The 23,015-nt window shown below is 49.6% G+C and overlaps 1 protein-coding gene across 3 annotated transcripts in view; it reads right to left on the bottom strand.

The window, feature by feature from the left end:
- Positions 1-137: 137 nt before the first annotated feature.
- The window catches only part of Cnnm4 (cyclin and CBS domain divalent metal cation transport mediator 4), a 39,214-nt gene continuing 16,336 nt past the window's right edge, over positions 138-23,015 (bottom strand). Inside the window, exons 2-8 of one of the 3 annotated variants that reach the window (XM_087566651.1) lie at positions 11,039-11,182; positions 10,639-10,773; positions 9,633-9,802; positions 9,238-9,334; positions 7,925-7,987; positions 3,307-3,485; positions 139-2,615 (exon numbers count right to left, since the gene is read on the bottom strand). In XM_087566651.1, the coding sequence (XP_087422777.1) occupies positions 2,418-2,615; positions 3,307-3,485; positions 7,925-7,987; positions 9,238-9,334; positions 9,633-9,802; positions 10,639-10,773; positions 11,039-11,182 (986 nt within the window). In that variant the 3' untranslated portion in view covers positions 139-2,417. Of the gene's footprint in view, positions 2,616-3,306; positions 3,486-7,924; positions 7,988-9,237; positions 9,335-9,632; positions 9,803-10,638; positions 10,774-11,038; positions 11,183-23,015 lie in introns of all 3 variants that reach the window. The other 2 variants (NM_001271050.1, XM_087566652.1) reach the window with 2 other exon arrangements.

The following is a 23,015-nucleotide window of genomic DNA, read 5'->3' as shown; positions in this document are numbered from 1 at the left end:
CTGCAGTTCTTGCGTCTCGCTTCCAAATGGTTCTACAACACTCAGCTGCTCTGGTCCTGTCACAGTGACAGCTAGTCACTTCTGTCTGTACACCAATAGTCCAGAAGCAAAATACCCAGTTATATGCTCACCAAAACGTATGTGCATTTCATTTTTTATTACCAATCAAAAATAAATTCCATATATTGTTTAGCAAATATTATCATTGTTTTGTGACAAAAGACACAAGAGTCATAACAACAAAACTCCCCGAGAGTCAAACTCATAACAATGCCAAAATAAATCACAAAAATATACAAATTAAAATCTTAATGCAAAATAAATAGGAGTCATCTGCTATGGCGGCTGTGACTTGCCTACCCACTTGGACGCCGTCTGTGGAGTCCTCCCCTGCTGGGAAGACACGCAGACCAGGCCAGTTCCAGGGTATGGCTCTGCCCAGGAACCAGAGGTTGGAAGAAGTGAAAAATTGCACTAGGAGGAGGAAGTCATCAGAACAGTAATATTTGGAAATAATTATGACCCTCTGCAAGAAGTGATTCTAAGTGAGGAGGGGAGGGGCGGGGCCCGGCTGTCGGTGACTGTGTATGCAGAGAGGTAGCTGTGGAAGTGTGTGCACCTGCTACGTTTGCCTCACACCCACCACAGGGTTTTGCTCTACCTGGCACTTAGGTCTCACAGTAACACAGCTAGGCACCTCATCTACAGACTCAGGAGCATGCCGCACCTACAGAGAACTAAGAGTTTCTTAAGGAACGAGAGGTCTGATGTCTTTTTCCCTTATCGTTGAAAGCCGCCATCTCCAGGCTTCTCAGAGTAAATTTTGTGAGTGGAGGAGACTTCAGATTGGCCAGGGGTACAGGACACCTTGGTGCATCATCCTAGGAGTTAGGATTCTCTGGGTACACAGACAGCAGAGTACCTGGTGTGACAGGACTCCGCTGGCTGAGGAATGAAGTGAACAAACACAGATGGCCTGTGCTCCCACTCGCCCGTGCTCCCGCTGGCCTGGCTCTTATACTGCAGCTCCATTTGTCCCAACAAAAGGTAGATGTGGCCCTTGGTCATACAGTCTCCCTACAATAGAAGTGTGCAGCTCAGTCCCATGGACTGATTGCACTCAGGTTTCCCAGGTGGAACTGGGGTAGGATTTCACATGGTGTGGATTGCCCTGCAGTACCAAGAGCTTCAGCCTATGCTCATCAAATACCTCTCACCAGCACAGGCCTCAGGCAGAGAGAACCAGGCCATCTGCTGCTTGTCCTTAGGGAACCCTCCTTTCTTGGGGTCCTTAAGTGGAAAAGAGCTCAGAGCTCAGGTGGTCCTCTGCCCACTACACAGGCAAGGACACAATGACTGAGCTTGGGGGGCTTCCAGTCCCCAGAAGGACCAGGATAGATAAGAATGGGGAGTCAGGAAAGAGACCTTCCTGGGCGGACTACTGAGCCCTGACTCTTCCAGCAGGTGGTTGGGTAGGAATGACTGCTGACACAGATCTACCTATTATCAGATAGCCTGAGACTACCAGGAGTGCCCAATAAGTCACCTCTAATGTTGATGCTCTCCCCTCTGAGAGGAAACCTTTGGTAAGAGTGAAACCAGAGCCAGGAAGCAGATAAGCAACTGCAGAGCCAAAGACCACGCCTAACTCTTGGGGCCAGACCCTTCCAGGGGAGAACTGTCCAAAGTGGTAGGTAGATGAGAGCCAGGTCTGGTTCTCGGCCGAGTCCCGCCTCACCAAGAGAGGCCCTGGGCAGGGTTCTAGGAGATCACTGGATCCGGCAGTTGATAAGAGCAGATGTATCCCTCTCTGATGCTGGGGTCACCGTGTCCCTGATCCGTTGCCCAGCACTTCTCTATGACTTCTGCTCGTGTGTCCCGGCAGTCGATGTTATGACCTGGATCCCTGCTTCCTCCCAGGAATCCCCTCCAGTGGGCTCCAGGCCCCCACTGCTGCAGAAGAGCGCCTCCTGGAGCAACAGGCACAGGCTGCAAGGTCTCTGCTGGAAACAGGTTATGGCTATTGCTTCCTGGAGTGAGGAGCCCTCCTCCCCTTTTACAGTTTGTGGGGCTTCTTGAAAAAAAATTTTGTTTTTTTACATAAAGTTCCTTAACCCTGTCTTCCCTTCCCAAAATGATATTTAAAAAGAGGAGCAATGCGCCTAGCTTAAAACTTCTCTCAGTGTTTTAAAAAACAAAACCCCACAGCCTTTGCTCACTAGCTGGACTGGGTAGGTTTCACGTCAGAGCTGTTCAGAGGTCCCCATCTGCAGCCAGAGCCCCTGGGCAGGGACGTCTGGTTGCTCAGTCATGCAGGATATCTACCTGCACCCCTTCTAGCCTAATAGGCTCCCTGACTTCATGTGGGCCCACTGGGGAGACCCCGCAGGGTGGGCGGGAGTCCCCGGGCCCTCCTGTCAGATGGTGCCCTCTTGGGAGGCTCTGTGCAGCAACAAGTTGCGTTCATTGAGAAGAGTCGTCGTCTCGTCCACCACGGGCAGCTCAGGCCTCTCGGATAAGTTCTCTGTGCAGGTGGCACAGCCATCCAAGGTGAGCTGGGGGCTGTTGTCCATGCGGGAGGCCAGCAGCCCGTTCTGGTACTGCTGTCTTGTGACCTGCACAGGGAGGAGGAAGAGAGAGAGGAGGACAAGTGTGAGGTGCTCGGCTGAGATGTGAAGACCCAGCTAGACTGGGCCAGGAGAGATGTGATCAGGTGGGTCCTTCCAAGAGAGCTGGGAGGAGAAGTGTTCTAGGGGCCAGCAAGAGGGATCAGCAGGTAGAAGCACCTGCCACACAGGCTTGGGCACCCAAGGTCAACCCCCAGAACCCACGTAAAAGTGAACAGAGAAAACTCTGCTCTTCATCTTCTCACTTACCTACCTACACGCGCACACACACACACTCACACGCACGCACACACATGGATATACGCCACCACTGCCATCATCAAATTGCTAGGCCAGGTGTGATGGTCAATGTCTGTAATCCCAGCACTCAGGAGGCTGCTGCAGGTGGTTTTCAGAGCTTGTGGCCAGCCTGGACTACATAGTCACACTGTGTCTCAAGAAAACAAAAGTACAAAACAAGAGGGGCTAGGAACGTAGCTCTATGGGGCAGTATTGGCCTGGCATGTACAAGGGACAAGGGCCTAAGAGATATATAACAGGTGACATCCAAATTTTTCTTAAAAAGACAAAAGAAAAAAAGAGTGTTCTGGTGTGGAGTGGCCACACTGGCTGCAGAACAGAGGCACATAAATGCATAGAGCAGGCCAGCAGATGCGGGGGAATTGTGAGAAGCACTTACCTTAATGTACTGCAGGTCTGTGAGCGCCCGCACACTGAAGTCAGAGACATACTGGCCCAGAATGCAGCTGCCAAACTGGTTGCTGCCTGCCAGGGAGGAGGGTGTCATGTCTGTGTTGCGGTCCGGGTAACTGAGGGAGGCTGAACGGCTGAGTGGAGTTGGGTGGGCTGGGGACCGGTCTGTGGGGACAGCAGACAATCAGCACAGAGCCAGCCGGCCCTAGGGCCTGCTCGAGCGCCTGGCCTGACCTCGGCCATGGGTGTTAGGGACTCCAACCATGTTCCGCACAGAACAGGTCACAGTTCTCCGGAGCAAACAGGAATACACACACAGAAGCTCTTTCTGCGCAGGTCAGCGAGTTATCGTGCTTTGAAGTGTCACGTGAGAAGTAATTAAGAATGCCACCCAAGCAAACCAACCAGAAATGAAAACCAAGACAACAGTTATGGCCTCAAAACCCCTCATTAGTCAGGATAACAACGATTTCCCACATGACAGATAAACTATCCTGGTCTAACACCAACTTACACAAAATGACTCTGCCTTAAAAAAAAGAATGATCAGGAGACAGGCTGACTCGGTTAAGAGAGCTCGCTGCATAATATGAGGACTGGCTTTCAGATCCCGGAAGCCATGCATTGGGTCTTGTGCCCCTTCAACATCGTCAAGAGATCTGATAACTTCTGGCCTTGACATAGAGGTGCATATATATTCATGCAGACACACATGAATGGAAAGGTAAAATAATTTTTAAAAATTGAGGCAAGGGGGTTGGGGATTTAGTTCAGTGGTAGAGCGCTTGCCTAGCATGCACAAGGCCCTGGGTTTGGTCCCCAGCTCCAAATAAAATAAAATAAAATAAAATAAAATAAAATAAAATAAAATAAATTGAGGCAGGGTTTCTTTGTGTAGTCTTGGCTGTCCTGGAATTCACTCTGTAGACCAAGCTGGCTTCAAACTCACAAAGATCTACCTGCCTCTGTCTCCCCAGTGCAGGAATTAAAGATGTGTGTCACCACCACCACCCAGCTAAGTAAAATAATCTTTTTTTTTTAAAGATTTATTCATTTATTATATATAAGTACACTGTAGCTGTCTTCAGATACACCAGAAGAGGGCATCAGATCTCTTTACAGATGGTTGTGAGCAACCATGTGGTTGCTGGGAATTGAACTCAGGACCTCTGGAAGAGTAGTTGGGTGCTCTTAACCGCTGAGCCATCTCTCCAGCCCCCGTAAAATAATCTTTAAAGCTTTTTTGAAGCAAGTCTCATTACATAGCACAAGTCGGTCTCTGACCCACAGTTCTCCTATCTGCCTCCCAAGTGTTGGGATTATAGGCGCACAGCACCACAGTGCATTAAGCTGCATATACTAAACAAAATACATGTATTAAAAAGAACAGCTGACTTGCCCGTGCTTATAATCCCATTTTAGACTAACCTCAGCTAGTCTAGCCTTGTCTCAAGAACAAGAAGACCTACAGTTTGCTTTGTCACTGTGAGTCCTACCCTGGCAACATGACAGCTGCCATGCTCTTACGAGGGTCAAAGGTGTGCTCTATGTGTAGCTGCAACCCTGGAATGGGGAAACCAGTCTTGTCCCAGAAAGCCAGAGGCTCCAGAGGCAACACAGATCTCTCTATCCAGGTAAGGGCAGTGACTGGAGTCTAAAGGTAGAACAAAGATACCTCGGCACTGAACACTCCCATCCTTGGTTCTCAGTGCTGAGAACACTTAGAGGATACTGGCATGCACAGAGACGCTAACTCACTTAGAGGACACTGGCGTGCAGGGACGCTGACTCTGAAGTGAGAGGGAGCCTGCTTGGAGCAGACTAAAGTGGGCTCATCTGCTCTAAGTGGCTATGACGTTATCAACCTCTGAGTTAGCTGCACACAGCAGAGACAGAATGTTAGATCCAGTGACTCAATAGACCAACCCAGCCTTTCACCAAGTGAGACCATGCAGGCGCCTACGGGTAGCTTTGATTGTCCTTTAGAAGAAACTAGGAACAGACACAGGGAGCAGCTCCACTGCTAAGACTGCCACAGGGTCACTGGAAGACCACGTGCAGGAGCCAATGTAAACAGAAACTCTGCTTAGCTTCCAGGGAATAAAGGAATACTGGCATTATTACTTAATATTATCACACTGGCCACCAAGCCTAACGACCTGAGTTCCACCCCCGGGCCACAGGATGGAAAGAGAGAAACGACTCCCACAGGTTGTCCTTTGACATACCTGTGCACACTCGCTTGCACACATACACGCACAAGTAAGTGTAATAAATTACAAAGACCCTTCATAGTATTTGAATGACAAGATGTTCTTTCATTAATACTAACACAACAACAGGAGCTGGATTTGTTTACTCTCTTCCGGGGATCAAACCTTGGGCCTAGAATATAGAATACACTTACCAAAGGCTCTAACACTGAGTAGTCCTGAGAACCGAGTTTAAAGTGCCCAGTACTACATATATGCATAACCAGCCCGAGCTACACAGTGAGCTCCAAGCCATTCTGGGCTACAGAATAAGACCCAGTCTTTAAAAACACAAACAAACAAACAAACCCCGAACATTGTAAGGTGTTGTGTGGCTGCTGGGAACTGGACCTGTATATTCTACAAAAGCAGTTAGCATTCTTAACCATTGAGCCATCTCTCCAGCCCTTATTTTTATTTTTTTAAAGATTAAAAAAAAAGTATGCATTTTGTGTATGAGTGCTCTGTCTGCACGAACACCTGCAAGTCAGAAGAGGGCAACGGATCCCATTACAGATGGTTGGGAGCCACCATGTAGTTGTTGGGAATTGAACCCAGGACCTCTGGAAGAGCAGTTAGCTACTAAGCTGTCTCTCTGGTCCCTTTATTATTATTTTTCTTCTTTTTTCGGAGCTGGGGACCGAACCCAGGGCCTTGTGCTTGCTAGGCAAGCGCTCTACCACTGAGCTAAATCCCCAACGGTCCCTTTATTTTTACCTTTTAATTTGTGCGTGTGCATGTGCATGCATGTACATGCATGTGCATACTATGTGCACTCATGGAGGTCAGAGGACAGCTCTCAGCAGCCAAAAGTCTCATGCCACATGGATTCTGGGTACTGAGTTCGGGTCTACAAGCCATGTGGCAAGAACTATCACCTTCTGAGTCTTCTCGCCTGACCCCATGGGAGGAAACATAGAAGAGTGTCCATTTAGGTACAAACACCAGGATTCAGGCTAAGGGTGCGTAAACTCCTGGCCACCCATGAAACAAGAGTAAGCACAGGAGAGGGAGAGAGGGAGGCTGAAGTCGGTGAGTTGCAACTAAGTCATCATTTTATTTATTATTTTAAGACAGGGAGTCAGAATAGTGTGGTATACTGGGGAACACTCAGAGAAAAAAAAATCACATAACGAAAGGAAAAATCAGGGCTGGAGCAATGGCGCAGCGGTTGAGAGCACTCACTGCTCTTCTGAAAGCCCTGAGTTCAACTCCCAGCATGCACAGTGGCTCACAACTGCCTGATGTTGTCTCTTAATGTGCATAATATGTACATGCAGGCAAAGTGCCCATATACATAAAATACTTACACAAATAAATCTTTTAAAAAAAGAGGAAGAGCAATCAAGTACAGTGGTAAAAACAAGAAAATCAAAGAAAAACTCGAGGGGCTAGGGAATCAGCGCAGTAGTAGAGTACTTGTCTAGCCTGTGTGAAGCTTCGGGTTGTGAGAAGTGGGGAGGTGAGAGGGGGAGCAGGGGAGGAGAGGGGAGACAGACAGACAGAATGACTAGATAAGTTCCAAGGCTGTCCTGAGTTGGTCCTGACCTGCCTGTGCAGGGCTCAGCAGCTTGGTCAGAACCTGAGAGTGACTGGCTCCTTCCCACATCCTTTGGGGCTGTAGTGTGTGTGAGGACCTCCAAGCTGAATGTCTCTAATGGCTCCCATGGTTCCCAGAGAGGCCAAGTCCAGGAGCAGCACCTGGCATTTGTTTCTCTCCTCAGTAGCTGACGAAGGGAATGTCCCGAGTCAGTTGTTACAGAGAAAAGAGGCCTTGCAAGGCCTTGCGAGTTGGGCTCTCGCGTCTTCTACCTGGGCTCTCTGCCTGGGGACAGTGCTAGTCACATGTTTCAAGTGCGAGGAGGACAGGGATGGGGCTTAGCTAAGAACAGTAGATACAGATTCAGAGGGATGGGCGGGCTGACCGGGGCTCCCTCCTTAGGCTATGAAGAAGCCTAGCATGGCACCCTGCAGAAGCGTGTGAGCGGGTTGGAGCAGGGTGCTGGCCAGCTGGGCTTTGTTTCCTCCAGGCTGAGTGTGCACACCTGGCTTGCTCTGGAACAATCCTCCACTCCCAAGCCCGTCATCTGGGCAGTGCGTGTGTGTGTTTCTGCTGGGAAGTAATTTCTCCTGGACTGATGGACCTTTGAAAAGGCCCTTCCAGGACTGTGGCAGACCTATCCAGAAACTGAACTCTCAGTCACGCAGAGACAATACCTATTAAGAGTCAGGCTAGATCCTAAGTGTTCCCAGAACCTAGTTCCCAGGTTCCCCCGGGAGCCATTAGTGCAGCTGCAGTACAAAGCTCTAGCAACAGGTGGCGCTGCGCACTTCTCGAGCATGCCCCATTACCTGCGAGCCGGGAGAGCAGGGAGTTCAGTTTGCCTGTTGAGCACCCAGCCTGCACAGGAGGCGCTGGAGCAACAGAGGAGGAAGTCAGTGACCGGGAGGGGTCACAAACCCCAGGGACAGAAGGGAGAGGCAGATTTGATGGGCCAGGCTACTTCAAGCAGGGTAGGGTGGGACTTAGATGGAAGGGTGCTGGTGGTGAGGACAGACCAAGGAGTTGTATGGAGGAAGTGCCTGGCTTCCAGTCACTCTTCCTCAGCACTGGGAGGAGTCCCTCAAGCCCTTCTCAACGAGAACTCCCCAAACATTAGCTGGTTCCTACACTCTCAGCAGGAGGAGAAAGAGTACCGGCCAGCTACAAAGCAAGGCCATTCCAAAAGACCAAAACTCTCCCAAGCACCAAGACAAAGATGCCCTCGCAGGGGCAGGTCGGTCCTTGCTAGGCGTGACAGGTTCAGGCTAGACGGCGCACTTGCTCTGGAGCCCAGCTTGTTTGCCCTTGGTCTTGACCCCCAGAGCCTGTAATACCTCAGCTCATCCTAATGCAGGGGCAGGGAATGTGGTGGTTAGGCTGTGTTGATATTCACGGATGCCCTGGTCATGTGCATTGGGAGCTTCTTGTGAAAGGGACAAGCATGGCACAGGGTTCCCAAGAGCTACAGCCAATGCTTCCTGGCATAGCCTGCTCTAGGCACCAAATGTGGCTTTTATTCTTTGCCAAGGTTAGAGTGTTCACACAGGGAAAAGCCTGTGGGGGGTGGGGGGGAGATTTGCTAGGATGTTGAGGTTCTACCCTTCCCCAAAATGACCTCCTGAGCCACCCAAGACCAGAGGTCATCCTTGGGGGACCCAGCTCCCAATGCCTGCCCCTACGATCAGAACCAAACCTGACCAGAATGCAGTAGCTGAGGCCCTGAGAAAGTCATCTCCAACTTCCCCAGGCAATCAGCTCTGAGCTGCCGCCTAACACCAGCATACCCGGACTCTGCGGGCTACAGGCCTTCATGTACCTCCTATCCTACCCTGATGTTTCAGTCACGATACTCCAGTGGCTCTCTACTGGTCCATCCTAATCTCATCACGGTGTCCGAAGCTCAAGGCAGGTGATCACTTTCATTCTAAAGCTCATCAGCTGCCTGGTCCCTTGACCATCCCTGTCTGCAGTCTTTCCATATCAGCTGGTCCCCCTCTGCTCCTCTCTTGCCCTCAGTCTTCCAACAGAAAAGAGGCCCTTAGCTGCCTCCTTCTGCTATGAGCCATCCAGGCCCCTTAATTCCCAAGTGTCAGAGAATCCAGGGACCCAGCCCACCGCTCACCTGGGGGCGCCAGGGACAGAGCCATGGTCCCATAGTACGAGAAGGCACCGGTCTCAAACTTCATGTTCTCCTTGCCTGCTTCCACCTCCACCTTCCCCTGAAAGAACATAGGGTTAAGGTCACAACATAGCTGGAGATGGTTTGAGGCCTGCGTGGCAATGGGAGAAGGGTTAAAGCAGGGCAGATCACAGAACAGAGAGGCAGCAACACTTGGCCACTGAGCCCCGCAGCACTCGAGGGCTGGACCTGTGGGCACGAGACCCTCAAGGGAGACCATGCATGTGACCTGGAGCACGCACGCTCAGGGGCAGGCTGTACCCTCCCTTGTGGTTTATCAGAAGGCCACACATGGGTGTGGGGTGGCCTGAGCAGCTAAGCCCTGGGTCTGGGCCCACCTGCAGGATGAGAATGAAGCAGTCGGCTGGCTTGTTCCGGGTGTACAGGTAGTGGCGGGTGCAGTGCTTGTTGTGCTCGTCGAACCTGAGCTCCTGAATGACGTCAGGGTACTTGAGCAGCCGGAGCAGGATCTTCTCTGACATCAGGGAGGGACTGAACTGCGGCACCTCTGCACAAGAAACGGACGGGTCACCTCTGTGCCAACATCTAAGTGACCATGGCCACTCTGTGCCAGGACGGCTTCCTCCCTGCTTGGCCATTTCTTCAGCCTGCGCCTCCCGGGGAAGTCCCACATTGGTCTCTGATGCTGAGATGGCATCAGCCAGCCTACACGGCTCTGGTCCGACAGTCATGACCTGTCTCCATTTTCTCATCAGGAAGATGGGGACATGACTTCCCTGGGTGGTCTCATATTTAAGTGGATACCACAGGCAGCGTCTAGAGGCATTCTCAGCTTGGGATGTTAATTAAGTGCTCCTTCAACTACTACTCTCTGCACCGTATCGGAAAACACCACGGGAAAGGGATTTACCAGCACCTTTGGCAAGTGAGCCAGAGGGAAGCTGCAGCTAGGGAGAGACCATGGGTGGCAGGGTGTGTCTCAGCTGTCACCCAGGTCCCAAAGGTGCTTTGAATTAGAGGAGAGGGAGGAGTGCTGCTAGGATGTAACCATCTCAGAGGGAAGGTGGAGGCCCTTCAGGCCAGGTGAGTAGGCTAGGGGGAGGTAGCCTGAAGGGCCCGGGCTCCCAGGTACTTCCTTGGATGTCTCAGTACTCGCTCTGTAAACTAGCTAGATTGTGTCTAGAAGTTTGTGGCAACCATGGTGAACATGGTGCTCTCCGTGGGCAGGGAGGGAGGGTGGTGGTCGTGGTTCCCAGACCCCTCCGAGGTGAGGGTGTCCTAGCACTCACTGCTCTCTCTGGGAGGAAGGGTCAGAGGCCCAGGGTTGCTCCCTCTGTGACTATATCTCCTTCTCCCATGGCAGAGGGTGCTCCACATGCTTACCTGTGGCCAGGAAGCGGTGAGCGGCCAGAAGAAGCTGAGGTGAGATTTTCACTTTGAGTTCATTGTCAGCATCCTTGAAGGCAGAGAAGTCACGCTTGTTCTTCATGGACACCCGTTTCCGGGTTCGATTGTCAGCTGTGAGAGCAAAGGCCTGGACCTGAACCCCAGTGCTCTGGGAAGGTTTCTCTCCACAGGGGCAGCAGGCCCCAGGCAGGGAGGGCAGAGGAGGCTCAGCACTGTGCCCTTCCTCCCAACGGCCAATACAGGGTGCCTAGCAGGCTGCCAGACCTGACTCCAGGCGCCCAGGGCCTCCACACCCCTGCACTGAAGCCTCTCTACCTAGGGGCACAGATTCAGAGAGACAGTAGGATTCTGCGCCTGCAGAGAGGGTTCGACTCACTGTACGTGTCCGACTCATCCAGGATCTCAGACTTGATGATCTCCTCGATGACGTCCTCCAGGGTGACCAGGCCCAGCACCTCGTAGAAGGGGTCGCCCTCGCCCTCATTGTTCACCTTCTGCACGATGGCCAGGTGGGACTTGCCTGTAAGGACACACACTAGGTCAGGCATAAAGCAACATCAACACATTGGGTTGAGTCACTGGGTGGTCACTGGGGTTTGCTTTCCTTTCCAAGTTCTGATGCTTCTTTTGCCAGCAGATACTGCTCTTATGAATAGGAGGACTCACAGTACTTGTAAAGGCCTTACATTAAAGACCTTTTGTTTAAAGAATACAAAAACTGGATGTGATGACTCACATCTGTTAGACCAATACTCAGGAGGCAGAAACAGGAGGATTGCTGTGAGCTTGAGGCCATCCTGGGTTACCCAGGCTTGCCTAGAATATATTTAACGCCCTGTCACTAGAAGAAAAAAAAAAGATGGAGAGGAGGAAGAAGAGGGAGAGGAAAAGGATGAAGAAAAGGAAAAAGAGGAAGAAGTGGAGGGTGAGGAAGAGGAGGAAGAGGAAGAGGAGGCGAGAACCTAAGGAGGAGAGAAATGACAGGCTCTGCCTGGTGCTGCCTGCCAGGGCCTCCGAGGCCTCTGAGAAGAGAGAGGCTATAGTACAAGAACACAGGAAGCCCTTGGTCAGGGGTGTGTATGTACCAGCTGGACAGAGAGTCTAGCAGCTACCCACCTGACAGGCACCTTGTAGGTATGTAGCCACGGGGAACCACTGAACAGTCAGCCTTGTTCAATGCCAAAAATTCTTGACACTGTCCCTAAAGATGGCTCGCCCACTGGACCTCACAAAAAGGTTCCTGGCTAGGAGAACCCTCTGCTGGGCTAGCTCAGGGCCCCCGAGCTGTGTGCTTTGCCAGTGGGGACACCTGTTTGTCTTGGCAGAACCTTTCTTTCCCACAGAAGACGCTCCTGTTAAGGTCACCAATGACCTTCAATGGGAAGGTTTCATTCTGGAAGGACCTACAGGCCAGGGGTCCTTGCTCCCTCCTGGAAACCCCTTTCTTGTTGGCAACAAACACCTCTCTCCACTGTGCTCCTGGCACCAGGGCTTCTCTTTTCTCTGATCTCTAGTTTGCTTTTTAAAAAAAAAAAAGTGTGTGTGTGTGTGTGTGTGTGTGTGTGTGTGTATGTGTGTGTGTATGTGTATGTGTGTGCGCACACACACACACACCCAGACATATTATGTATACCACATGTACTCTTAGTGCTCCTGGAAGCCAGCAGAGGGTGTCAGGTCCCCAGAACTGAACTGAAGTGACAGTCATGAGCAGCCAGATTTTGTGTTCTGTTTTTGAAATAGGGTGCCCTGGTAGCTGGTGCTGAACTCAGTGATCCTCCCAACTTTAGTTTTCTAAGTGCTTGGATTACAAGTGTGTAGAGGTGTGCCACTATCCTGGCTCCTCCCTGACCTCTTAAGGAGGGCTGAGTCCTTGCAGCTGGTACCTTGCCTAGTGACTGAGTCACAGGTCAAGATATCTCAAATAAAAAAAAAAAGTTTGGTTTTTTCAAGTCAGGGTCTCACATAGCTGAACTTCCTGAAGCTCCCTGTGTGGCTGACAATCTCCTTGAGCCCCTGACCCTCCCACCACTACCTCCCAAGGTAGGGGTGCAGGTCTTAGAGGGCCGGCACCATCCTGCCCACCTTATAGAGTGCTGCTGTTCCAACCCAAGGCTGTGTGCAGTGTAGGCAAGCTCTTTAACAACTGTGCTATATTCCCAGACTCCAAGTAAAATTTCATAGCCCTTTCCTGTGCCCCCAAATCTTCTATCCAAACTGCAAGCTAAAAGCCTCAACACCTTGAACCAGACAGGGCTAAGAGCTAGCCCATGACCCCACGGTCTTTCTCCTCTGCTCAAGACAGCTCCATTTTGTCCTTTCAGTCAGGCAGGTGCCTCTCGCTCTTCATCTACTCAGCGGCAGAAGAAAGACACTCAGAGAAGGAAGGAGAAAGGGATACACACATGAGGAGACGCATGTCAGGGTTAGTAATTTGAGTTTCTGTACTGCTAATCTACCATGTAGAGCAAACAGGTCACCAGGAAGAGAAGACAGCTATGGGCTAACCATCACGGGCCACTGCTGAAGCAGCTGCCTGCCGGCCAAGATGTACCCACTGCTGCAACAGCGCCCGACTGTTGCAAGGCAACCAGGCACTTCTCAGCGGACTGAAGCCAGATCCAAAGGAGAGGAGTCATGTCTGTTACAATAAACCTGCTCAAAAGCCCACATCTGGGGAGACCATAGGCCCCAAGGTGGAGCTTAGTAGAGTGGTTTGCTTAAATGGTCATATTATCAAACTACTTTTTAAATATTTGTTTATCCATAGATTTGTGCTGCTTCTCAACCATAGTTTGAGAAACTTTATACAGAAGCCAGAAGCTAATGGACAAATTCATTAACGGGTCAGAGTGCTGAAAGGGACTATGACTGCTCAGCCCTAAATGGGACAGGTAGAGCACTACCCCCACAGCACAACACCAACCACAGCACAACACCCACCACAGCCCCGCAACACCCGCCACAGCCCCACAACACCCACCACAGCCCCACAACACCCACCACAGCCCCGCAACACCCGCCACAGCCCCACAACACACGCCACAGCCCCACAACACACGCCACAGCCCCACAACACACGCCACAGCCCCACAACACCCACCACAGCCCAACACCCACCACAGCCCCGCAACACCCGCCACAGCCCCACAACACCCGCCACAGCCCCACAACACCCGCCACAGCCCCGCAACACCCGCCACAGCCCCACAACACCCGCCACAGCCCCACAACACCCGCCACAGCCCCACAACACCCGCCACAGCCCCACAACACCCGCCACAGCCCCACAACACCCCCCCACAGCACAACACCCGCCACAGCCCCACAACACCCACCACAGCACAACACCCACCACAGCCCCGCAACACCCGCCACAGCCCCACAACACCCACCACAGCACAACACCCCCCTCCAGAGCACAACACCCGCCACAGCACAACACCCACCACCATCAATAACCAAGGCTTAAAGAAAGATGGGGCAGGAAGAAGGATGGCTGCAGAATGGGGAGGAGAGCTGCGCTATGTCCTTGTGGACATGACATGCTCACATGTTCATGAGCTCACGCCAGCTCCGATTTCCTGCACAAGACTGGCACGAGCTCAGGCAGGCAGAGCTGGAAAGTCGCTAACACGCCAGTGCACAAGGGGGGCACAGCTGGCCCTAGTGGGTTTCTTTGTTATTTTTTTTTTAAGATGTATTTATTTTATGTATATAAGTAGCTATCTTCAGACACACCAGAAGAGGGCATCAGATCCCATTACAGATGGTTGTGAGCCACCATGTGGTTGATGGGAACTGAACTCAGGACCTCTGGAGGAGCAGTCAGTGCTCTTAACCACTGAGCCATCTCTCCAGCCCTCTTTGTTATTTTTTTTTTTTTTTTTTTTTTTCGGAGCTGAGGACCGAACCCAGGGCCTTGCGCTTCCTAGGCAAGCGCTCTACCACTGAGCTAAATCCCCAACCCTCCTCTTTGTTATTTTTAAAGATTTATTTATTTTTTATTTTATGTGTCTAAGTGTTTTGTCTGCACTTAATGTGTGTCATGTGAGTGCCCGGTAACCAAGGAAGGCAGATGACCCCTGGAACTGGAATTACAGATGGCCGTGAGCCTCCGCGTAGACATTGGGAACCCAACCCAGATCCTCGGCAATTAGTCCATCTGCGTTACAGAGAAAATGCAAGAGGATATGAGAGAGACAAGCTAGAGGGTGGGAAGGGGGTATGATCAAAATACATAGTACCTATCCATGATATTTCAAATAATAATCAAAGATATTTTATAAAGAGGCAGGGGAGATGGCTCAGTGGTTAAGAGCACTGACCGCTTCCAGAGGTCCTGAGTTCAATTCCCAGCAACCACATGGTGGCTTACAACCATCTGTAATGGGATTCGATGCCCTCTTCTGGTGTGTCTGAAGACAGCTACAGTGTACTTACATACATGAAATAAATAAATAAATGAATAAATTTTTTAAAAAGATATTTTATAAAAATAATGAAGCACACAGATCAGGAGCTGGAGACGCAGCTCAGTGTTAGAGAGCTTACCTAGTAGGCCAAGGATTGCCACCCCAGCACATGAGACAGAACAAAACTAGGAATGTCAACTAAGACTCAAGTTTATGGTTTCCCTTACATGGACTGTAACCCTCGTATAACTGTATTTTAGTGAGCTACCTCACTTTGTGGTTGAAGACCATTCACCTAGATAATGGGGCTTGGGCTGTGGCTGAAATGGGAAATGAGGAGTATTTAAATGGCACATTTACAGCTGGAGAGCCCACTTTTCAAAGAGGAAATATGATGAAGCACTAATATTTGGCTGGTCCATATATAATTGCTGGTACTTGGCTGCTTTTGACCCAAAACAGCAATTTTATATAGGGTAACCCGAGGACTGGCTTTCTCATTGTTCTCTTTTTCTATACAGACACTCCCAAGTTTCCATAACCAACTGCATTCATTTTATAGTCAGCAGGAACACTCAAAGTAACTTTTTAAAAAATGGCTCTGGGGAGGGGGCGTAGCGAGATGGTTCAGCGCTAAGCACATTAGCTGCTCTTCCAAGACTGTGGTCAGTTCCCAACACATATTCTGCGTGGCTCACAACTGCCAGAAACTACGGCTCTAGGACATTTGCCATCCTTTTCTGGCCTCCACAGGTACCTGCATGCATGTGCACATGCTCACACACTGACACATGCTCACACACTGACACAAGCTCACACTGACACATGCTCAACACACTGACACATGCTCACACACTGACACATACACACAAACACATAAAAAAATAAATAAATAACAAGACAGCATGCTAAGGTCTGCTTTGCCAGATGGTGTGGCCCGGCCTGATGGCTTGAGCTTAATACAGAGAACCCACCAGGTGGAGAGAACACACAACAAGACAAAGCTACCTCTGACATATGCATGTGTGGGTCATAGCATGTGCATGCCCACACACATATAAATAAAACAAATGCAAGGAAATGTTGTAAAGACATTCTAACACTGCTGCTCCCGATGTCCTAAGTGCCAGGACTGTTTGAAAGGGGACAGACGAGTGGGTGGGAAGGAGGCATCCTAGAGTCCTGGCTGTCCTGGGTGCATCAGGTCCTACTTTGAGGCAAGCTTGCCCACTCTACCTTTTACTGACCTCTGTCCCAGAACTAGCCAGGAGGAAACTAACCTCCCCCAGCCAGCCATAGGTGAGCTTCCACTCCCTCAGTCCCCCTCGCTCCCCTCCCCGTCATCCCTGCCATGGCCCTGGTTCACAAGGAATGACAGGTTAAAAGCTGGAGGCAAAGGGAGAAAGGACCTATAACCTGAGCCCCTCAGCTTCCCAACCTTCTGCTACCAGCTTTCCCGTGTCGCATTTGGTTTTGCTTAGTCAGGTTGTGAGACAGGGTCTCGTGTGACCACGCTAACCTTGACTTCACTACGCAGCATGTGATGATCTTGAACTTCCAACCCTCCTGCCTTCCTTCCCAAACGCTGAGCTACGTAAGTGGGCTACCATCCCCAGCTTGTGGCACACCTGTCCTCTCTACCCAAAGCTCACACATCACCCCAGCTAATCCTGAAGCCTCCTTATTCCCAGTATCCAGTGCTCTGAACCCTCATCCAGATTTCTTTCAAGGATTTATTTATTTTATGTATGTGAGTACACCGTCACTGTCTTCAGACTCACCAGAAAAGGGCATCAGGTCTCATGACAGATGGCTGTGAGCCACCATGTGGGAGCTGGGATTTGACCTCAGGACCTCTGGAAGAGCAGTCGGAGCTCTTAACACTGAGCAACCTCTCCAGCCCTCTCATCCAGATTTTAAAAGGAAGTCTCCAGAGCCCTAGAAGGCCAGAACCCCACCCTGCACCACACTTCTTTTAGCAAACTGCCATGTCTTCCTCCCTCCCATAAAAAAATGTTTACAATCCGTCAGAGACTATAAGGAAATGTGTTACTGCGTTCTGGCTTTCAAAGTCCAAAGGGGCCCCCGTCAGCCCAGCTACTTTTCTGCCTGGGAAGAAAAAAGGCCCTGATCAAATGGGATCTTCCTATCAGAGATGGTGCTATGCCAGGTGGCCTTCCCACTGGGTCACCCAGTAAGGCCAAATCCCGAGTTCTCACAACAGGTCCTGGGTACTGACTTCTGACTGGACACCGTGGCCTTGGGTCACTGGTCGGCACTTACAGATGGCTGGACACTGATTTCCTGGCAACTGGCTCTCTTTCCTCCCTCTGCCCAGGCTTGAGCAGGATTAAGCTAGCTATTAATAGTGCTGACCTCAGCCAGCAGGAGGAGCAGCCGCCCTTCCCAGAGCGAAAGGGGTGGGAGAGGCATGAGCCAGAGTGGGACAAGGTCCTTGCCTTCCAGCCTGGGAAGACTGGGGCCATTCATCCATTATCTTAGCTACATCTATGGTGACCATTCTCCTCCCAGGCCTGGCAAATGACCTGGCAAAAGCTAGGAGACCAAAATGCTGTGGCTGCCGGGTAGGCTGTACCCGCACGCACCGTGCTCAGTCATGCTGGGTTTCCAAGGCTGCAAGAAGGCAGTGGAGGGTGGGGGGGTCAGATGGCGCAGGTGGTAAATTACTCGCACTATAGCAAACAAGGGCCCAAGTGTGAGCCTACCTGAAATAATTATAGTTAATCCTAATAAATAATAAAGGAAAAGGTGGAGTCGCTGAGCACTGAGAGGACCCAATACCACTGACCCACTGCAGCCTGTAAGTGGGCAGCGAGGGAAAGGCGTGGCCACACTCCTGTTCCCCCAGAGAACAGACAAGAGAAGCAGTCACCCAGCTGCCCAGGAACCCAGGCTGTACCATAGGCTACCAGAGCTCAGGAGCAAGCTGCAGTTTCACATAAAGGTCTTCAGTTCACAACCCTCTCCCCCCTCAACCATCCAAATATTGAAGATCACTTGATCTGCAGCTTGGGGCTGACCTGAGATACCCAGGCCAAGGCAGAAACTGGCCAGTCACAACAGAAAGGAATACTAAAAGAAGCCTTTACTTTAATTCAAGTTAATTTTACTTATACCCCTAAATAATTTCACTTGCTATTGTAATGTGTGTATGTTGGGGGTGGAGAGGCATACCCCAGTGCCTGTGGGAGGTTGAAGGATAACTCTGTGGGGTTGATTCTCTCTTTCCATATTTATGTGGGTTCTAGGGTTCTATGTCAGGTAGGTCAGGCTTGTGAAACAAGGGTCTTAACCCTCTGTGCCATCTCTTACGCCCAAATCTTGTTTGTTTTCAAAATAAAGGAGGGTCTCATTATGGTACCCAGGTTTCTCTCAGACTCTTGGGTTCCGAGGATCACGTAAGCCTCTTACCTTGGCCTCTCCCATAACCACATGCTACTATGTCTGCCATGTCTGGAGATAAGGTTACCTTTGACTACAGCAGTGTTGCCTGGGCAAACCAATGAAAGGGTTCAGAAATAAAGTCCAGCACTTAGATGGTGGAGGCCAGCCTGGGCTACAGTGAGCTTCAGACCAACCAAGCTGACCTTGCTTTTAAAACAAACAAAATAAAACCTCCACTTGACACACCCCCTCGTGTGTGTGTGTGTGTGTGTGTGTGTGTGTGTGTGTGTGTTAGAGAGAGAGAGAGAGAGAGAGAGAGAGAGAGAGATCAGATTACAAATCTGACATTTGAATCAAATCAAAAGAAAATCAAAAGAAAAGAGTCTATTTTCTGAGAGGTGTTGGACTAACCAGGCTAGTCTTTATATCAAAAGTCACAAGTCTCGTCTGTGTTTAGCCACTGAGCCATCTCTTTGCCCACCCTACCCCACCCCTTTTTTTGGAAACAGGGTCTCCATCTGTACCTCATGGTAGCCTGAAACTTTGTAGCTTAGGCTTAAATTCACTGCATTAAAAGCTTAATTTTAAATACAAATATAATAAATACAAATTAACCCAAGGGAATGCAAATTTCGTTGGGTTTGAAAAATTTACCTATCAGTCTGTTGCTTAATTTGGCAGTGCTAGGGACCCAACCCAGTAAACTACATACAGGAGTAGGTGCTGTTTTGGTTTATCAGATGGTTATTCTGCCTTAAAAGAACTAGTCACTACTGATAGGAGTTTAAATATTTTCTTCAAGACCATGGCAGCATATATAAAAATGTTCAATGTGCAAGACCTTGGACTCAGCCCTTCCTCCCACTCCTAGGAAGTGACTTACTATTAAGGAAATAACCATATAGTGTACAAGGTATAGCCAGGAAGAGCCGAACTATTTGTAACACAGAATTGCATCGGCTGTAAAGGATGACTCAGGCCTAAATTTATTGGAGGAGCCAGTGATTCACGGAATGTGAAGGACAAAACAAAACAAATAAAAGTTATAAACATTACAGAAGCCGGGTGTGGTGACGCATGCCTGTAACCTCAGCACTCAGGAGGCGGGGCAGGAGGATCACCACAAGTTCAAGTCCAGGCTGGACTGTAGGGTAAGTCTCATGTCAGGCTGGAAGACATAGTGAGACTGGCTCAGACCAACCAACAAGGGCAGCAAGGAGAAGCAGCACAGAGAAAGTGACCACTGTGCTTCACTGTGCAGAAGCTGCATTGTACCAGAAGGCAGAGACAGGAGGATCTCCATGATTTCAAAGCTAGCTTCATCTACACATTCAGTCATAGGCCAGCTGAGGTGGCACAGGGAGACTCTGTCTCAAAAACCCAACCATACAAAAAGAAATACTGCCTGCCCCTTTCTGAGCCTTTTCTTTTTAAACCCTCAGCCAGGGTCCCAGAGTTCCACCCACTTGGGCCACTGATACACACCAGCCTCTTTCCTGTCCATGCTGACATCAACGGTGAAGCCAATGTGGTCTCCACATCCCCTAATCAGCAGGAGTCCCGGCTTCACCCTTCCCATCAGTTACCAGGGCGGCCTTGCTGGTTCATTCCTCTAGCATAGCTAAATACAAGGGATGCTCAGGAAGCCAGCAACTCAGTAGGCACCACCAATGGGCAGCATGAGTAAGGATGTTGCTTTTAATTTAATTTAGTCATTTAGTCGTTTTATTTAGTCTATTTATTTTTGATTAATTAATTAATTTTATGAGACGTCTCATTATGCAGTCTTAGCTGGCCTAGAACTCAAGCGATTATCCTCCCAACTGATGGGATTAAAATTGTGCATCACTATGTCTGTCTTAGATATGTTTTTAATCTTTTTTGTTGTTGTTGTTGTTTTCTTTTGAGACAGGGTTTCTCTGTATAGTCCTGGCTGTCCTGAAACTTGCTTGGTAGACCAGACTGGCCTGGAACTCACCTCTGCTTCCCGAGTGCTGGGATTAAAGGTGTGTGCCACCATGCCAGGCTATGTATTTTAATCTTTAGAAAACATTTATTGATTTTTATTTTATGTATATGGGTGTTCTGTGTGCATGCATCTCTGTACATGTTCCTGTATGCATCAATATGTACTATGTGCGTACAAGAATACCACAAGAGGGCGGCAGACCCACTGAGCTGCATTACAGGCAGTTGGAGCTGTCCTGTGGGTGCTCAGATCCAAACCAGGAGCTAGGCAAGGGCAAGGACTCTTAACTGCCGAGTCATCTCTCCAGCCCCAGGTTTTTGTTTAAAGGACATCAATGACAAAGGGAAAACCAATGGAGCAAAAGACAAAGAAGACAAAAATGTTGACTGATGACAACCTCAAGGAGAAGAGAGAGAGTGAGTGGCCACTGTGACCCACTTGCCAAAAACAGAGATGGGAACCAGGTGGTAACAGGGCTTCCTGGAAACTGCACAGCCCACAGATCGCAGGGCCAGGCCTACCTGGAACCTGTCAGTACCGGTTCTGTTTACACTTAGGTCCGAGTCCAAAATAAGTAAATTTCTCTTTTGTTTGCACATACCCCGACTGTGAGCCTGCCGAGATCCTGCTCATGGGAGGGTCTGTACATTCTTCTGCAGCCCAAGAGGGAGCACACACAGGGTGTCCTGCACTTTAAGCCAGATAAATATTCATCAAGCAGAGACCTAAGGTGCTGTGCCTCCTGGAAGGTAATGGCAGGCTCTGAGGGAACTCGACTAGAAAGGCCATGAGCTGGGCCTGCTAAGACAGCTCAGGGCTTAAGAGTAGTGTCTGCATTTCCAGAGGTTCAATTCCCACCAACCACAAGGTGGCTCATGACCATCTACACTGGGACCTGATGCCCTCTTCTGGCATGCAGGTGTGCATGAAGATAGAACACTCATAAATAAGTAATCAGCAATAAATAATCAATTAATAATACTTACAGATAAATAAGTAGAACAGACTTCTAGGTATTGCCATTAACCATAGCCCCTACCAGGGGTGTACTGTGTGTCTTGAGAGCCTCCAGATTTTGTTTTGTTTAGATTATTGTACATTAATAACTGTTAGGAAAACAAATTTAAGTATGGTGACTTCATCTTTACTTCTTTAAATGTTATAGTGAGATGGCTCAGTGGGTAGAAGGGCTCACACTGAGTCTGATCTCTTGGCTACGTGGTAGAAGGAGAGAACCAGTTGCCACAAGTTGTCCTTTGACCTACTCCCCCCTCTCACACACACACACAACAGGGCACAATCTCGAATGTGTGCATATAAACATAATAAATAAATAAATACATACATACATACACACATACATAAATGTAATGGAATTGTTCTTAATTGTTTTATGAAATGTACTATTAAAATAGTACCTGTACATATATAATACCTGTGAGAGCAGAGGTACAAACGAAAACCACCTCTTTGGAATAGGGTGTCCATTAGAAACTTGGAAATCCCTGTGGCATAACCCTGTGGCCTCAGTTCTTCAGGAGGCTGATGGCTAGGATGAACAACAAAGTGGGGTCTGTTGTCCAAAAGGAATAAGACTGGGGCTAGTAAGATGACGTAGCAGATAAAAGCACTTGTCACCAACTTGAGTTCAATCCCCAGTCTGTTCACACTCTCTCACACGCACACTCTCTCTATATATAAAATTTGATTGAAAGAAATCAGAGCCCCATAAAGATGGCCATGCCTCAGTTACCCCTTTGCATAGCAGACACCACATGGTGTCATCAGCACACCCTTAGGACGACCTTCTCCCCAGAAGTCAGTCTGTCTGTCCCCACAGTCATTACTGAGAAGGGTCCCAGGAAGTGCGGCTTTGTCTCCTACTACAGACCTCGACCTTGAGCTTCACCTCGAGCTTCACAAGAGAAGCCACATCCAGGGTCATTCTGCAAGGACCAGCTGTGTGCTCCTCCATCCCAACCCTCAGCTCCAAGGGCAGAGCTGTTGACAAAGATGGGACTGGGACCCGGGGCCGCCCTCCCAGCCCAGGGACATGCTCACCCGCACCTTTCATTTTCTGTGTCGTTCATTATGGGAAATATTAAACACATGCAAAAGTGGAGGGAGTGACATAATCACAGCCTCTTCTTAACTACGTAACCGCCCTTGGCCGGTCTCCTTCCCTCTCTCTGCTCCACTCACTTCGCCGGATTTTTTTTTTTTTTTGAAGTAAGCCTGGGCTTTATCTGTAAACATCTATAAAATTATACCTACAGATATCTAGATATCTAATATTTCAATTTGTATCTCAAAAGGACTTTCCGGAGACAGAGTTTTGCCCAGGCTGGCCTCAAATTTGCTATCCATCTTGCCTATTGCTGTGATAAAGACCAGACAAACAAAGCAACTTGAAAAGGAAAGGGTCTCTTCCGCTTTCACAGCCCAAGCCACAACACTCCACCGAGGACAGTCAAGATGGAAACTCAGGGCAGGAACTAAGTGGAGGCCAGGGCAGTGCTGCCTCCTGGCTTCTCCTCATGGCTAGCTCAGCTTACTTCTTATAT

Source organism: Rattus norvegicus, chromosome 9, assembly GCF_021556685.1.
Source record: "Rattus norvegicus strain SHRSP/BbbUtx chromosome 9, alternate assembly SHRSP_T2T, whole genome shotgun sequence".
Taxonomy (NCBI): domain Eukaryota; kingdom Metazoa; phylum Chordata; class Mammalia; order Rodentia; family Muridae; genus Rattus; species Rattus norvegicus.
The sequence above is the reverse complement of the archived record's forward strand: the minus strand, read 5'-3'. Positions and strand labels throughout refer to the sequence as shown.